The sequence below is a fragment of the Melitaea cinxia genome, chromosome 7 (assembly GCF_905220565.1).
Source record: "Melitaea cinxia chromosome 7, ilMelCinx1.1, whole genome shotgun sequence".
Lineage (NCBI taxonomy): Eukaryota > Metazoa > Arthropoda > Insecta > Lepidoptera > Nymphalidae > Melitaea > Melitaea cinxia.
Window position 1 is genome coordinate 5,085,995 of NC_059400.1, and position 18,888 is coordinate 5,104,882.

The window sequence follows — 18,888 nt, forward strand, 5'->3', positions numbered from 1 at the left end:
GGCATTGACGACGTAGTTTGTCTGCTCGATTATGCCACAGTTAAGACTGTCCTCGACATATATATAAACACTTACTGTAAATTTATCAAAACACATGGACATGTATAATAAAAATAGATAATATAGATCTTTTAGCTGTATAGTAATAACAACAATAAATACTCTTTATTGTACACCATAAAGAAACATTACAAAAAAGTGATGCATACAAAGAAAGATGTACAAAGTCGGTTTTATCGCTGAGAGCGATTTCTTCCAGACAATCTTTGGGTAGGTATACAGTATATTAATGCTGATTACAAAAAATAAAAAATAAAATTGACCTTAAGTGTATGAAACATTTATTTTAAGCAGTATTTAAAAACGTAAAATGTTAAAACATAGTATAAAAAAACTGTGTACTTCACATACGTTTCACATTTTAATATTATTTAATCATAGGTAAACATTTAGTGCTATCCTTATGTTATTATTATTAAATATAAATGATTAAATAGAAATGATAAAATATTTATAGTAACATATCCGGGATTTGTTATTAATATAAATATTTTAATGAAACTACTTTTTCCGACTTTATCGCGGTTTATTATTTTTTTAGATGCCCAACGTTTCGGATACTTTACAGCAACCACAGTAAACCGTGAAAAGTTGTTTCATTATAATGAATTATATTCACGTAAACATTAGAAAACAATATATGATAAATATTTTTATCTGTGTAGTAGTAATAGAGTGGCATTTAATGTTCTTGAATAGTTCAAAACCAACCACCAAATGTGACCAAAATGTCAATGATATAATCAAGACATTTTGTTATTAAGATTGTTTTATTGCATTTTCTAAGTAACTTTCACCAATGGTTTCATTATAATTGTGTTAATTCGCAAACGAAAAATTAAACGACTTCAACTACAGTGACCAGCTAGCATACAACTTAGATAGACGAAAAAAATGTTAAAAAATTTAAATGAAAGCACACGACAAACTTCAATTTTCGTTTAAAAAAAGATCGAAATCGGTCCACCTAATAAAAAGTTCTGAGGTAAGACACACGTAAAATGAATACAGCCGTATTGAGAGTCCCGTCCTTTTTTGAAGTAAAATAAAAAAAGTAACACTTTAATCGTCGTTTGGGCATATCAAAATTTTTTACGGGTATACTCCCATAAAGGATCCTGCCTCGTAACCCTGCTCTATTTTAATATCTAGGAGTAACTCTCAGCCAGAACTCAGGTACTGTAGTAATAATGCCTTGAATTTTTCGAAAAGGTTTCTTAAGAGGTTTGCCATCAGCTGTGGAGATTGTGAACGCTTGCATGAATGCCGCGAACGTTTGGAACATCGTCTGCCGGGCGTAAGTTTCACCAGCGCAGAGCCTTTTACCTGAAATACAATTTTCTGATCTTACTAGCTGACCCGGCAAACGTTGTCTTACCGCTAAACGCTATTAAAAATAGACGTTGGTGTTATAAATTTAGGATTGTATGTATTTTTCAATGGCAAATCATAATAAAATAAAATAAAAAATTGTCAAAGAAATAAAAATATGTACTTGGGTCACTCTTATTATTTTAATGGGTATAAAAAATAGATATTGTTCGATTCTCAGAACTACCCAAAATGCATATAAAATTTCATAAAATATACGTTTTACTTCGAGTCAAAGCGACAAAAACTTCAGTGCATTTTCTTATTGAACTTACCGGCACCAAAAGGTAGAGATTTGTCTTTAGATAGCTGTAACATTCCGTTTTCTATAAAACGTTCTGGTCTAAAGTTCTCAGGGTCTCCCCATATCTCCCTGTCGTGGTGTAGACTTAAGTAATTGAAAAACACAGCTGTATTCTAAAATATATAATCAAATATTATGAAGTGTAGGACTACTTATGTCACGAAAATGTAATTAGTGGCTTCTCAACTATCAAAAAAAGCCACCCGGTTGTATTATTACATTTAAAATTATATTAATATATTTTGTTTATTTTATTATATTAGATTATTATTAATTAAATGATAAAATCTATACATCTATACAAATAAATAAAATTGGAGTGTCTGTATGTTATATTAAAATAACCGCTTTTTACTAAATGCGTATGGATGTATACACGGTACATATGCCGAAAAAATATTTTTTAAAAATTTTGTCTGTCTGCCTGTCTGTTTGTTCCGGCTAATCTCTAAAACGGCTGGACCGATTTTGACGGGACTTTCACTGGCTGATAGCTGACGTAATAAGGAGTAACTTAGCTACTTTTATTTTGGAAATTTATTTATTTAAGAAAAAAACTACAGACTGAAAAATAACTTTTTAGTTAAATTCCACGCGGACGAAGTTGCGGGCACAGCTAGTTCTTAATAAAATGCGAACCTATTTGCACTCATTTCGAAAATCTCGATAAAATAATTGTATATATTGTATGACCGTTATTTGTATGATGTATGATTAAGACCGGTTAGATACTGTAGTGGATTTGTAAATGTAAATTTTTAAGTTTACGTTTTTATGTTTACTAGATTCTTATATGGTTACCTCGGGGATGTCATAGCCATCTATTTTCGTGTCTTTCATAGCACGGTGCGGTACTCCCATTGGAACTAATGTCTCGTACCTCATTATTTCTCGAATGCAAGCTTCTGTATAAGGCATGCTGTTAAAATAATTTACAGATTTTACTATTTTCACAAGACTTTAATAATATTACTGTTGAATATTATTTTATTACTTTGTAAATTAGATTTTGTTATATTTTTATTGTATGAGACAATAGTTTTTAAGAAATTGAAACAAAGGCATTACTTTACGAGTCATAGAGTGAAAGCATTTGTTAAAAAATAATGCATTTGTTACAGGTCAACGTATCAGATGGATATCAAAAGAATAAAAATGAACATCAATCATCAATCAATCATTACAGCCTATACAGTCCACTGCTGGACATAGGCCTCCACAAGTTTACGCCAAAAATAACGTGAACTCATGTGTTTTGCCCATAGTCACCACGCTGGGCAGGCGGGTTGGTGACCGCAGTACTGGCTTTGTCGCACCGAAGACGCTGCTGCCCGTCTTCGGCCTGTGTATTTCAAAGCCAGCAGTTGGATGGTTATCCCGCCATCGGTCGGCTTCTTAAGTTCCAAGGTGGTTCTGGAACCTTGTTATCCCTTAGTCGTCTCTTACGACACCCACGGGAAGAGAGGGGGTGGCTAAATTCTTTAGTGCCGTAGCCACACAGCACCTATGCACAGCACAAAATGAACATAAAACATCATAATGTCTAATAGTAAATAAGTGTGTGAATATCGTAAGAGGATAGTAACAATAAAACGTCTTTTAATGCCGTCAGTATTCTTAAAAAGTAAACTTCACACTATGATCATAAATATGATATTGTATCTGTCATGAACATGTTAATAAATTAAACTAGCGAAACATAACTTTCAAAGTGTACTTAGCATATCGCCATAGACGTCAAAACTCAACGCAAGAGAAATTATCAAGCAAAAAAGGTCTTTGTACTTTTGCCTGTCATCTAGAGTTGGAAGGCGATCACGTCCCACTACTCGATCGATCTCTTCGTGTATTTTATCTTGAATCTGTGGATCGAGGAGGATTCTTTCTAACAATAATGTCAAAACCGATTGTGTAGCGGTCGCGGCTGGGAAAGCGTAATCCGTAAGAGTTAGTTCTAGTTGATGCTCTGAAAGATAAATAAACAAACGCTTTGAAATCATAGCCCTACTAGGTTTTTCTCCAGTTTCGGGTTTCCGGAAACATAATTATAAAATAACTCTTGTGTTCGATTCCCGTGGTCACACGTTTGCCGGCACGACCACGGCAAACATCTGTATGGCTATTACGATGTGTTATATGCTGGGGTCGAACCCGCAACAGCCATAAGCCCGTGCTGTTACAGTTGCCCTAACGCGTCGTCAAAATATTATTTGAGATAGAAGTAAAACAATTTGTATGTAATAAAATATTATTGCTTTCTTTGTTAAATAGTACTTTGTAATTTCTTTAATGTGTTTAAAGCAATGCATAGAGTTTATTTAAAATCGTTAAAATTTATTTCTAGAACGCCATCTAGTAGCGACATTTAGGCATTAGGTTAAGAAAACTATTTTGGAAAATTACAATACGTGTGTGGTTTATACATAAAATGTGTAAAAGTACAACGTATCTTTGTGATTATAATTATTACCATGTTTTGAAAAATTACTGGAATTGTATTATAAGTCTGCATTGGTATACATTAGTTTGTAATTTTACTAAACTATGGTTTTTTTAAACTTGTGATTTCACATATATTTTTAACAGCGTGGTCCATGTAATTGAACTCGGTTTTCTTCGTTAACAAGCAACCACAATTTAGAAATGGCTTATATATTTGATTTTACCTGAAAACGTCGTGCGTTTACCAGTTTTCTGTTCCTCTTTAATTTTCCGTAAATAAATATCTATAAAATTACGATCGTGCGTATCATCTTGAGTTTTGGATATATTTTTTATGAGATCCTGCAACATAAAAATTATATATGAAGCAAGTTTAAACGAATCTTTTACTAAACATCAGACTCTAAAACAAAAACACACATTTAAATTACTTTAATCTAAAAACTACATCTTGCACGGTGAAGCAAAACTTCTTGAGAAACCATAAGTATATGCACGAATCAATGAAATATATACAAATAAATAAAAATAAAAATATATATTTCTTGCGAATTTAAGACACAAATATAAAAAATACAATTAACAGAATTCAACTATATATACATACTAGCCGACCCGGGCCCACTTCGTTGGGTGTTAATTATTATTATATTACCCAAATAACATACTTTAAAGAACAAATTTTATAGCACTTAAATAAATTAATAATATGTTGCTCCAATGCCATCAATCAAAAATCGAGAAAACGTCGTCGATAGACTAAAATTAGACTAAATTAATAACGTCGAAAGTCTAATAAATTGTTTTCTAATAGCGATAGGTGGCGCTAGTTTATTTACCATTTTGATATTAAATTTTGATTTTTTCTTATTTACTGAATTTTTTGTTCAATTACAATAAACTATAGCCTATGTCACTCCCGAATAGTGTAGCTTTCTGTTAGTAAAAGAATTTTCATGATCGGATCAGTATTTGCGAAGATTACCCCCTACATACAAACAAAGTTATAAACTTTACCTCTTTATAATATTATTATAGATAACAGAACATTATATATACATTCAACAGAACTACTCTTTTTTTACAATAAAACTAAAATTAAAACAACAAAATCAATGAAATCAAATGAAACTGTTTAATTTAATTTAAATTAAGTTTAATTTTCATTTTAATTAAGCTGTATGGCTACGGCAGTAAAGACTTAACGACCACATTCTCTCTTCCCGTGGGTGTCGTAAGAGGCGACTAAGGGATAACACAGTTCCAATACCACCTTGGAACTTAAAAAGCCGATCGATGGCGGGATAACCATCCAACTGCTGCCTTTGAAATACACAGGCCGTAGACGGACAGCAGCGTCTTCGGTGCTACAAAGCCAGCCCTGCGGTCACCAACCCGCCTGCCCAGCGTGGTGACAATGGGCAAACCACATAAGTTCGCGCCATTTTTGGCGCGAATTTGTGGAAGCCTATGTCCAGCAGTGGATTGCGATAGGCTGAAATGTGTGTGTGTGTGTGTGTGTGTGTGTCATTTAAATTAAATTAATTTAAAATACAATTTAAAAGAAAAAAATAATAATTAGTAATATGTAAAAATTATTATTGATCAAATTCATCTTTCATTTGTAATATAACTGAAGTATGATTAACACATTGCATTGCCAATTAAATTAATTTTAAAATTGACATTGAAAATGAGAATAAATAAAAAATAACATAATTTATTTATTTTACTAACCGACTTCAAAAAAGGAGGAGGTTACACAATTCGACCGTATTTATATATATATATGTGTGTGTTCGGGGATAACTTCGTCGTTTAGTAACCGATTTTGATGATTTTTAATTTAATCGAGAGTCGATGTTTATCATGTGGTCACATTTAAATTTCATTGAGATCTGATTACAACTTTTGGAGTAATCTTTGATAATGCTTATTTATTTGACTATTTTTTCGTCTACCTACGTTGTATTGTTTGTCAATCTAATTGAAGTCGGTTAGTTTCGTTTGCCAGCAAACACAATTATATTTCAAAATATTTTTGAAAACCAAATATTGTTGAGGCCCCTAATAGTACTTCAAGGACATATTAATTTATTCTTTATTTTTAATTCCCTAAAGATAATTTACTATTTGTATAATTTTTGAAATATAACCTTTGACTTTGATAATCTTTATGTGCGTAATGATTAGTTTAAGATATTTAATTTGACGTACCATATAGAATTATTAATATTTTAAAACACATGGTTTTAATCTTATTTTATAGTTACAATAAAAAGTATTTTTCGTAAAAAGAGACTCACAGGCTCACTCTTAAGAGTGGATGGCCATGAAAAATGGCCACATAAAAAAAATATCGCTCATCTTTATAATTTATTGATAATTGAAAGAAGTACTTACGTGAAAATAATTTAACATGTAATGACTTCCTTCCCAAAGGCCCGCAAATCCGCTGTAATTAGGCATTATGTCTTTAAGCCAAGGAGTCAGGGATAAGGCACCACCTAAATCATTTGAGCCTCGTTGAAACAGTAAGGTTTTGCGAGCCAATTTCCATAAGGTGTGGTATTCAGGTCTCGGTACAATCGTGCCATTGAAAATATGCAAGAGACCATTGATGAAAGGTACAGCAAAGAAGTCTTGAAGATATATGAGATCTCCTTTTACGATTTCCTAAAATATTTATTATCATTTATGTCTTTTTTTAAAGCTTAAGAAGCTTATGACCTCACCTCATATTATAATGACTGGTTTCTGTAAACTATCAATTATACATATAATAAAAATGTAACGGTTCGCTGTCTGTACATTTAAGATAAATGAAAAAAAATATTATTAGGACCTTTATCAATGCAAATAACACTCAAAACAATGATTGTCAGAATTTTTGTCTATTTGTCTGTGTGTCTGTGCTTCTGTGTACGCTAATCTCAGAAACGGCTTATCCGATATAGATGTGGTTTTTATTAATATATTGTGGCTAGCTTATCTTAACATTTAGTGTTTGTTTCATGTCAATCGGTTCATAAATAAAAAAGCTATGCCAATTTAAAGAATCACGTTGATCATTTAGTTACTATTCCACGCGGACGAAGTCGCGTGCACAGCTAGTCTATAATATATATAAGAGTCAGCTGACTGTATTTACATTTTAAACTTCATATTAATAAGACTAGCGCTTTAATAATTCAATTTTATAAATCCAAACTTTATGACAGTACAAAATGACTTAACATAGACTTAACATTGAGACAACAGACAAACAACTAGACTTAACATTTTAAAATTGGATTGATCAGATCAAAAAGTTGCGTGTTCAAATCACGTTGGGGTCATTGGATTATCCTTTTGTATTGCAATATTAAATTTTAGAAATTTGGAAGTAATAATATTTAATAATAATTTGAGAATGTAATGCTTTTTATCCTCCTCAAAATCTTAAACGTAACGAACTAAATACCTAATTTTATTCTTTACTAAAAGTAAAAACCGTTTGAATCACAGGTTTTATTATTTAGAGTACATTTAATATAAAACATCACGAAAATTTGGACATAATTATCTCTTTGGTGGATTTTGGTTACGAGTATTAGAAATTTCATGTTTCATCAGTAAGGAAGTTAGCGAAGAATTGTACCTTTTCGCCAAAATATTTCGGTCCGTTGCGCGCCATATCGATCATTTCTTGAATCTCATGAGCTAATACGGCCTCGAGTCTATTATCTCTCCTTCCAAAACCGTAGTCTCTCAAGTACCTTAGTGAGAATCGTCTCTGGACATGCCAGAAGTATCCATCAGTGAAGAAAATACCTGTAAGTAATCAGATAATTGGTTTGTCAAAGGACATATGAAATTTCATTCCTCTTCTGTGTAGGAGAAATATGGTGCAAAATCTTGAATTTAAATCTAGACTCCGAATAAATATTAATATCATTAGACGATAGTAAATCGGAATCCTTTAATAAATTTGAATAAAATTCCAAAAAACGAGTCAGGAATAAAACGAAATGAACACGTGATTCGGTTGTAATGATCATAGGTTAATATTACAATAGATATAATCTTAATATATATAAATCTCGTGTCACAATGTTTGTCCTCAATGGACTCCTAAACTACTTAACCGATTTTAGTCAAATTTGCACACCGTGTGCAGTTCGATCCAACTTAAAAGATAGGCTATATTTTATTTTGATATATTATGTTATTATTATATTTCAGAAAAAAATAAGGTGATACGAAGTTCGCCAGGTCAGCTAGTAATATTATAAAAAAACATTCTGTTATACTATCAACACGTTACTTGCTTACACGTTATTTTTGTTTATTGTATTTTTAAGATAATAAGTTTTAGGCCAACTAAACAAGAGATTAACTCTTTATTATGAGTTTTTTTTACTTACATTTTATTCTAAGTACCTGGGTGACTGAGCTCAGCTCGGTATTTTTAGTAAATCGTGAAAGATTAGTAGTAGAGAGTAGAGAGAGTTAAAATGATTCGCTGCCGGTTTGGATGAAGTCTTTTTTAACCGACTTCAAAAAAGGAGGAGGTTACTCAATTCGACCGATATTTAATGTATGTTCGGGGATAACTTCGTCGTTTATGAAAAGATTTTGATAATTATTTTTTTGTTGGAAAGGAGATATCCCTGGTGTGTTGGTACCATGATAAGGGAACCAGGATCTGATGATGGGATCCCAGAGAAATCTAGGGAAACTCTCGAAAATCCACATAACTTTTTACTGGTTGTACCGATTTTGATGATTTTTAACTTAATCGAAAACCGATGTTTATAATGTGGTCATATTTCATCGAGGTCTGATTACAACTTTTTGAGTAATCTTTGATAATGCGTATTTCTTGACTATTTTTTCGTCTACCTACATTGTATTACTTGTCGATGTAATTGAAGTCGATTACAAGATTGAGAGTAATTGCTCCTCAAAAACTGATAGGCGCTCTAACAAATCGTGTTTTGTTTTTGAAAATCATATTTAAATACGAATTACATATTAATAAAATATCATGACAACACATGAGTTCACGCATTTTTGGCGCGAACTTGTGGAGGCCAATGTCCAGCAGTGGACTGCAATAGGCTGGAATGATGATGATGATGATGAAAATATGAATAATATTTTATACCGACAATAATAAAAAATATAAAAAATCAAAAATAAAAAACAATTAAAAAATAATAATGATAAAATATGAATAATATTTTTCGATTTTACCGACATAATTATAAAAAATAAGAACTGCCTATTTAAATAAAAAATAACGAGTGCAATTAGGAAAAAAAAAGAAAAAATAATTGATCAGGGACATGGGGATTTGAACCATGATCTTCTCGGGACCGGAGGCTTCGGGGCCGATTTCCCACCCAGCTATTGCAACTAAATTGACAGATGCGAAATTTAGCTTCGTATTCTAACGATATTTTTTCACTCCCTAAAAACAGGGATAAAACGACATTTTCTAAAAATGTATCCTAGCTAGATGGATTTATCTTCCCCGAAACCTCCTATATACTAAATTTTATGAAAATCGTTGGAGCCGTTTCCGAGATTCAGATTCCATATATATATATATACTAGCTCTGCCCGCGGCTTCGCCCGCGTTGAAATCAGTTTATCACAAAGTTTTCCCGGCAAACTTCCAACTCTCTAGTGAAACTCTCATCAAAATCGACTTAGCCGTTCCGTAAACCTTTCTCTTGAAGCCCTCTCTCCATTGGTGAAACCGCATGAAAATCCGTTCAGTAGATTTTGAGGGAATCGATCACATACGCTTTTGGGGACTTTGTTTTATAACATAACATAACATAACAATACACTTTATTGTACACCAAAACAGAAATAATACATATTATGGACTTAAACAGAGTATCATCAGGCACAAAGGGCGGCTTTATCGCTGAAAAGCGATCTCTTCCAGGCAACCTAGGGGCAGAGGGGATGGCATTGTGTCAGTGTAGGAGTACAAATTGAGACATAAACGTTTGAATATATTTATTTATTTACATACATACACACATACACACAAACATAAATACATACATACGTACGTACATACACACATACATACATACATACATACATACATACATACATACATACATATATGCATATATACATAAATACATAAATACACATACATAAACATATACGTACACAAACATATACATACAAACATACATAGATATAATTAAATGTAACATATATATAATTTTATTCACGTTGAATATCAAGAAAATGCTTCCTGACAGCCTTTTTAAAAATGGAAAGCGATTGTACACGTCTAATATGCAAGGGTAAAGAATTCCAAAGTCGAGAAGCTTGAACAGTGAAAGATTTTATAATACACTAACTGTTGCCCGCGACTACGCCCGCGTGGTTATGAAGATATGCATTACTATTAAGATGCTTAACGCAAATTTTTTTTTTTTTATTTCAGTCACTTGAAATGCTTATCACTCTGAGTAACTTTTTCAAAGGCACAATTTGGTATAATTTACTAGTTATTTTTATAAAACCTCTCTATACATCACATTTTTAGTTTTATTTTTAGGCTGCAGTATAAATAACTTATCAGGCGAACTTATAGCTGTTGTATATATTTCATACAAACTATCAACCCCAATTAAACCCCCTTAGCAATGGAATATCGCAAAATCCGTTCTTAGCGGACGTCTACTAACTATAATCTACCTCCCTGCCAAATTTCATCTTTGTCCATCTTGGATGGATGGACCATCCAGCAGTTTTTGAGTTCTCGTGATGAGTGAGTCAGTGACCTTTCTCTTTTATATATATAGATTACGATGTATTATTTGGACACTTCCTCACCATCTATAGAGTATACATTTTAAATTTCAAGTCTCTTACCTTGATAACATAGGACTTTCATACAAACTTCCAACCCCCATTTTATCCCCTTAAAGGTCGAATTTCGTAAAATCCGTTCTCAACGAATGTTTACGCCCTAAAAGAAACCTATTTGCCCAATTTCAAGTTAGTAGCTGTTATAGTTTCGGAGATTTCGTGATGAATGAGTCAACCTACCATCCCCCGTTTTAACCCCAAAAGGGAGTTGATTTCTAAAGATACATTATTTGGACACCTTTTCATCATCTATAGAGCATACATTTTAAATTTCAAGTCTCTTACTTAAAAAACATAGGACTTTCATACAAACTTCCAACCCCTGTTTTACCCCCTTAGGGGTCGAGTTTCGTAAAATCCGTTATTAGCGGATGCCTACGTCATATAAGGAGCCTTTCTGCCAAATTTCAAGTTTGTAGGTCTTATAGTTTCGGAGATTTCCATCGGAGCAGTCCAGAGGGTGGGGCCACTAGATATCTATCCGATAACTAGTTGGAACCGCTACGGGTACGCGACCCCGGACTACTCTAGCTGCTAGTGTCACACACCCCTCCCCGTGATCCGTGGCACTGGTATCCGTAACTCCAGATCCTTCTCTCACATAAATCCTTCTCACCTATCCTTCTTCTTACCTTAAATTTCCCAAGGAGGGTTGATGTCAGGCAGGCGGCCGGTCGTAAAATATACAAGCCAAATCACATTACAACATGGAAAACATGTTGTGCCGACCCTACATAAGTGGGATAAGGGCAGGAAGATGATGATGATATGTATAGATATATATATGTATAGATATATATATATATTCTATATATACATATATATATATATATATATATATATATACATACATAGGCCTCAATCCGTCTGTTGCAGACGATTTAAACAGTGTCAGCTTGAGTTGATTGCACAGCTCTTTTCGTGACTAAATAAGCCGATACGTGAGCGACAAACTTTGCAGGTAAACCGGGTGGTGTCAGCGACGGAAGAAGCTTGTTGTTGTCGCGTTCTTCTTGCCGCTAAAGTCTCAAACTAAGCTTGATCGTGTACCTTGCGTCCGTCCACAACAACTTTACGCCATCCGTCACGATTCTCGGCAACTGCTTCCCAGTTTTGGTGGTCGATACCAAAGGCGTGCATATCTCGTTTAGCGCAATCCTTAAACCGTAGCATGGGCCTCCCCAAGTTACGTTTTGCACCAAGCAAGATCCGCCGAGGCAGGCGCGAGGGCTCCATTCGATGCACATGCCAACGCAACCGCTTCTGCTTGAGTAACGCTGTGAAGCTAGGCAGCTGTGCAATATTAAGGACCCGCTCGTTGGTAACTCTGTCCTCCCAGGATATGCCCAAGATGTTACGAAGACAGCGCATATGGAAGGCGTTTAGTCGACGTTCTTGTTTCGCGTACGTCGTCCAGGTTTCAGTTCCGTAAGAGAGAATACTCAAGATGCATGCCTGATAGACAATCATCTTGGTACGCGTGGTAAGATGTTTGTTTTTCCATACTCTCGTATTAAGCTGCCCGAAGGTGGTCGCCGCTTTGCCGATACGAATATCGATCTCCACATCAAGCGAGAGATTGTTCGACACGGTAGGCCCTAGATACGCAAACTTGTTTACGACAGCCAGGGGCACGCCATCCAACGTAATTTACGGTATTTTCGTGCTTCCCTGCACCATCAAAACGGTTTTTTTGGCATTTATCGTCATTGAGAACAGTGTACACGCCCGGGCGAACCTGTCCAATATGGTCTGAAGCTCGAGAGCGGAGTCAGCGACAAAAGCTGCGTCATCGGCAAATGAGAGACTGTCTACAAAAATGTCCTAGCGATTACGCTTGGATTTGAGAAGTTTTGTGATGTTATAGAGCTTCCCATCCGTCATCGTATAAAAATGGATACCCTGTTGGTCATTGCCGAACGCTTCTCTTAAGAGTAATGAAAAGAATATACCAAACAGGGTAGGAGCCAATACGCAGCCCTGTCGTACACCTCTACGCATCTCGAACGGACCGGATGTGTTTCCGTTGAATATGACAGAACCTTTCATATCTTTATGGAAGCATTTCGTCAGGCTCAGAAGTTTTGATGGACACCCAATGCTTTCAAGTACGTTATATAGTCCATCTCTGCTAACCGTATCGAAAGCCTTATTCAGCCGGCCTAGCATGCATACAACGAGATATCTCTTGACGAGAGAGAAAGATAATGTCTACATCGAGTATTTTCTCGATTACCCTAACATGCGCACTACGAGAGACAAAATTCTCTTCCGAAGACTTCGCCTTGTCGAGTAGAGAAACATTATCAACCATAATCACAACTGAATATCATTCTTATTTCTTATGTCGTACAGTTGAATTTACAAGGTTATTGACCAATTTCAAACGAGTGACACATGTTTTATTTAAAAATGTTCTCGGCCTTTTGGCTAAGATAAAAAGTGTATATCTAATTTAAAGAACTCTAATATGGAAAATAAAACGGCGTAAGTAAATGAATTTAATTATATATGTAAAACAATATGCTCGTGTTGTGCTTTATATCTTGTCGCACATTAGATAATTGTAATTCTATCACGCATTGTTTGTTTTTTTTTTTAATTTTTAAAATTTTTTGAATTTTTGAATTTTTTTTTTTGATTATTGATTTTACTTTTATTCTATTTAATTTTATTTTTAGTTATTGATTTTTTTAATATAATTTTGTTTTGTTTTTTATTCTGAATGTTGTCTTGTCTTGTTGTACTAACCCAATATGGACTTATACTTTGGTCTAAAATAAAGTATTATTATTATTATTATTATTTAGAATAAGAAGCAACAGGGCGCAAATACGTTTTTTGTGTCATTATATGGCACACTTCACTCGACTTTTCGCATTTCCCGCTCTTCGTATACCGAAATTATATAATTATAATAGGGAAACGCCATGGTATACAAAAAATAGGCACCCCGTTTTATTTATTTTTTATTTATCGTCTTTCTCGTCGATAATATTGAAGACGAGAAGTTTCTCTTCCTAAAACGACAAAATTCGACAAAATTACGATGTCATGTTAGCTTCCGTAGAGATAAATATCACAGATCACTAAAATTTAATGATTATCTCTTCTTGACGTAACGAGAAGAGTATCGCGTGCACGCATGTTAGCTACTGTAGACATAGAGAGATAATACGAGAAAAGGGGTCGACAAAATTTTGTCGTGGCGTGCATGCTAGGCCTGCAGGTCAACGAACGCCACAAACAGAGGTATGTTCTGCTCCCTACTCTTCTCCTGTAGTTGTCGGAGCGTAAACACCATATCGATTGCGGAACGCTGTGCACGAAACCCGCACTGTGATTCCGGATACACACGATTAGCTAGTGTCTGGATTGGCCCAAGGACCACTCGTCCAAAAAGCTTGCCTACTATGCTTAGTAAGGATATCCCACGGTAGCAGTTACAATCGCCGCGGTCGCCTTTACCTTTATATAAAGTTATGATGTTAGCGTCGCGCATATCTTGCGGTATGTATCCTTTTTCCCAGCATTTCCACAAAAGATTGTGCAGAACAGGTAATATACACTTGAGTCTGATTATTTCGGCGTGGGTGCCATCGCTGCCGGGGCTTTTGCCGTATTTTAGCTGCTTGACAGCTTTGAGCAATTCCTCTACAGTAGGCGGATCGTCTAACTCCTTCCAGGTGGCCAGTTTCGGCATGTTATGCACAGCCTCCCGCTGAACGTCCACTGGTTGTGAATATAGACCGGTGTAATATTCCACCCATCTCGACATTTGCCTCAGGCTATCTGATATAATAGTGCCATCAGCTTCTTTTAGTGGAGCTATCTTCTTAATAACTGGCCCTAAAGCGGTTCTGATTCCTGAGTAAACGCCGCCAAAGTTACCCGTGTCTGCGCAAGATTGAATGCTCATACAAAGGTCGTTCCAGTAAGCGTTAACAAAGTGTCGCGTACTACGTTGCAAATTTGCTTTAGCAATTCTAAGCTCATCGGATGATTTCGGACAGGGATTTTTTCGGTAGTTTAGAGCTGCCTTACGTTTGGAATCCAGCAGAGGTTGAAGTTGCTGGATGTTGTCAATAAACCAGTCCTGTGATTTAGTATCCTGGTGGCCAAACACTTCACAGGCTGTTGTTGTTAGGAGTCGTTTGACTTTACTCCACTCTTCATCCACAGACATAGAAGCATCCCAGGAAGCGGTTTCGCTGCGAACCGAAGTCTCATATTTTTGGACCATCTCATCGTCTCTGGTATTTTGAAGAGCAATTCGTCTTCTACCGAACGGCCTGGATGAGTGGATCTTTTTTTTTACGCAGGCAATACACGCCACGACGAGGGAGTGGTCTGTTTCGCATTCGGCGCTGTGAAAGGTACGTGTGTGAAGTGTTTCGCCCAGGTCGCTCTTTCTAGTGAGTATTAGGTCAAGTTGATGCCAATGACCAGAGCGTGGATGTCTCCAGGAAACCTTACTTGATGGCTTTCCCTTGAAGTAGGTATTGGTAACGCAAAGTGAGTGTCTTGAAGAGAATTCAAGCAAGCGTTGCCCGTTCTCGTTGATCTTACCAATGCCATGGGTGCCAATACATTCTGGCCACGCACTGTGATTTTGGCCGACGCGAGCATTTAAATCACCCAAGATGTAAAGGCGGTCTCGGGGTTTTACTTTCTGTATCGCAGATTCAAGTTGGTCGTAGAACTGACTTTTGGCTTCATCGGTTGCCATCAACGTTGGAGCGTAGGCGGAGATGATTGTAATAAAACCGCACTTGGTATTTAGACGCAACACCATAACACGTTCCGACACACCGTGTGGTGTTTCTATGGATGACAGGAGGTCGTTTCTTACCGCAAAGCCAACACCATGCTCGCGAACGGCTTCAGTGTCTTTACCTTTCCAGAAAAACGTATAATTTATTTCACGAATGGATCCCTCACCAGGCAGTCTCGTTTCTTGCAAGGCACATAATGATACACCCAGCCGACAGAGCTCCATATCAATCACTGCGGTTTTACGCGGATCTTGTACGTTCTGTAAATCTCCGCAGGTGTTCGGGAGACCTGTCCTCATAGTACGGACATTCCATGTCGAAATGCGCATGGCAGTGTTATGTTGGTTCTTTGTTTTTTTATTATTATTTTGACCTTTATCCGCAGGTGTGCTAGATAACGGCGCCAATTATCCAGATATAGTCTGGTGCTCCCTACACCCTAAAGGAACAAACCAGCACCGAGACGGATCGGTACCCTACTGGCCGGGGGCTGCCCAGCTTGAAGCGGGCGGTAACCAATATCAGTGTGCCTTCGATGGACCCTCCCACTGACGAGAGCGACCCCTAGCACCCGCGCTTACGTCCATACGCGCGGACTTAAAACTGGTAACTGCCACTCCCCGTGTTATTTTCCACGAAGCCGAGCTGACGTGGGTGGAGTATCCTCTCCACAGACAGACACTGTGTCGCCATATATATATATATATATATATATATATATATATACAAGATTTGCTCGTTTAATAGTATAAGATAAATACATATTATTTATTTATATACAATTTATGTACACTAGGATAGCAAAAGGAAACAGTTTATAAACAATGCTGGTATAAAGGCACTACTTATCCCATGATGGAATCTCTTCCAGTAGTCCTGCCACAGGAAACTTATGAAACAGTCGTAAAATTAGCGTGTACAATCTAAACATACTGAGAATAAAAATATAATACGTAATAAATACATAATTATACAATATATAAATGCACACATACAGAATAATGTATACACACGTAGATACAAATAATATGATACTTATACTTCCATACATGCTTACATATGTACGATACATAATATAATACATACGATAATATATTCCAATACGCATAAGGATACTTAATTAAATTAATTTTAGACTAGGATTGATTCAGGTAGAATTTTCTCAATCTTTTCTTAAATAGCGATAGTGTTTTGCATTCGCGAATTTCATATGGTAGGGAATTCCAATGTCTAACGGAATGTATAGTAAAGGAGTAAGAATAAAAATAGGTACGGTGGGTGGGCATCTGAAAAAGAGAACGTTTTTGAGATCTGCACGGAGAATTATCATCGCGAGAGAAAAAAAACCGGTCCCGTAGATACGAAGGAGAACAAGGATTAAAAAGAGTCTTAAAAATAAAAAAGTATTCTAAAATTTCTACGATGGCGGATAGATATTAAAGCTGCTTACGAAAGTGACTTACATAATCATATTTTTTTAAGCCGAAAATGAACTTAACTAACTAACTAACAACGGCGCCCCACACTCGTAGCAGGCTGGAGTCACTTCCCGTCTCGCGATTTGGTGCAGGTAATAACCGAAGCACTCGTGTCAGGAAAATACCTGCACCAAACGGAAGGTCACCGGCCTGACCACGTCCACCGTCCACTGTCCTCGGACCGGTGGGGCCAGTTCCTTCATCTACCGCCGCAACAAGGTGTTCTGCGCTTGCATCCGCATGCGTGCGACCTCTTCCAACGTCGGGCCCCCCCGGGATCTCCTCGCCGCCAAGAAGTAGTAAATTTCGGCAAGGATCTCCGCCTGCAATTCTCAGGGGGGATCGCCGGCTAGCACGCACGCCGCCATCGCGATGATTCGCTGCGGACGTCGCAGCAGAGTCTTGTTGGCGCGACCGAGGGCGTCCGCCTAGACGGGTGTCCCGTACATGGCCATACTCCGTCGGCGTCAGCTGTACTCCGGATGACCCCGGAGTACAGCCGACGGCAATGACGGCACTCGGACCACCCACGTTCGGCAGCAGTCTCCCGGCGAGACGGCGGCTCCCACGACTCTCGGGGCTAGCTGGGCAAATAAGCCCCGAAAGCTCACCTCCCATCCAGGGTGAGACCTAAGTACCTTATTTGGGCCCTCACCCGGACCGCGACCCCATCCAGAGTAACCTGCATACCTAGACGGGGTCTACCCGAGGCCCATGGAACAGCAGAGCCTCGGTCTTACTCAGGGCGATTTCTAGCCTCAGGGTCGACCACGAGTGTTGCGCCGGCGTGGCCGACCGCATCACTGGCGCAGGGTGCCTTCCTGTGACCACGACTAGGGTGTCGTCGGCGTAGCACGACACTCGCACGCTTGCGGGCAGCGTGCCCAGAAGCACCCAGTCGTAGCCGACTCAATACTTCGTGCCTGTGTTAACATACGGAGCCGAGTCGAGGACACTGACAAAGAGACTGGACCACAAGTTTAAAGTGGCTTTAAAGTGGCGACATAGTCAGTTGAAGTGTGAGTGGGCTGGTCACCTGTGTCGCAGGATCGATGGCCGTTAGACGGACGTATCCTGCAGTGGAGACCGCGTCTTAACAAACGCAGTGTGGGACGGCCTTCGGTCCACTGGACAAACGATCTACGTAAAATTGCCGGTGTGGGCTGGATGGCGGTTGCAGAAAACCGGGATGTCTGGCGCGAACTTAGGGAGGCTTATGTCCAGCAGTGGACTGCGATAGGCTGAAGTGGTGATGATGATGATGATGATGATGAAATACATATTTATTATTATTATTTATACTTAATTTTACACAACAACTACATGATACACAATAAACATATTATAAGTGAGTTACAGACTGTAAAGTACAATGAGCGAACTTGTGGCTATTTAGCCATTTCTTCCAGACAAACCAAGCACCTAAAGTTAGGATTAATTAAGAGACCGGGCAGGTAGTGCAATTATATAGTAAACTTGTATGTAACAAATATGTACATACTATATTTTGTATAAGGATTATACAGAATACATATATAAATGCATATTCAATACACAACCTTATTATAAC

At 37.0% G+C, this 18,888-nt stretch overlaps 1 protein-coding gene across 1 annotated transcript in view; it reads right to left on the reverse strand.

The window, feature by feature from the left end:
• Nucleotides 1-657: 657 nt before the first annotated feature.
• LOC123654954 (probable cytochrome P450 304a1) overlaps nucleotides 658-18,888 on the reverse strand; it is a 31,147-nt gene continuing 12,916 nt past the window's right edge. The window contains exons 3-9 of the mRNA XM_045590805.1: nucleotides 7,818-7,990; nucleotides 6,581-6,853; nucleotides 4,402-4,519; nucleotides 3,521-3,701; nucleotides 2,537-2,654; nucleotides 1,707-1,848; nucleotides 658-1,386 (exon numbers count right to left, since the gene is read on the reverse strand). Coding sequence (XP_045446761.1) covers nucleotides 1,202-1,386; nucleotides 1,707-1,848; nucleotides 2,537-2,654; nucleotides 3,521-3,701; nucleotides 4,402-4,519; nucleotides 6,581-6,853; nucleotides 7,818-7,990 — 1,190 coding nt within the window. The 3' untranslated portion in view covers nucleotides 658-1,201. The remainder of the gene's footprint in view (nucleotides 1,387-1,706; nucleotides 1,849-2,536; nucleotides 2,655-3,520; nucleotides 3,702-4,401; nucleotides 4,520-6,580; nucleotides 6,854-7,817; nucleotides 7,991-18,888) is intronic.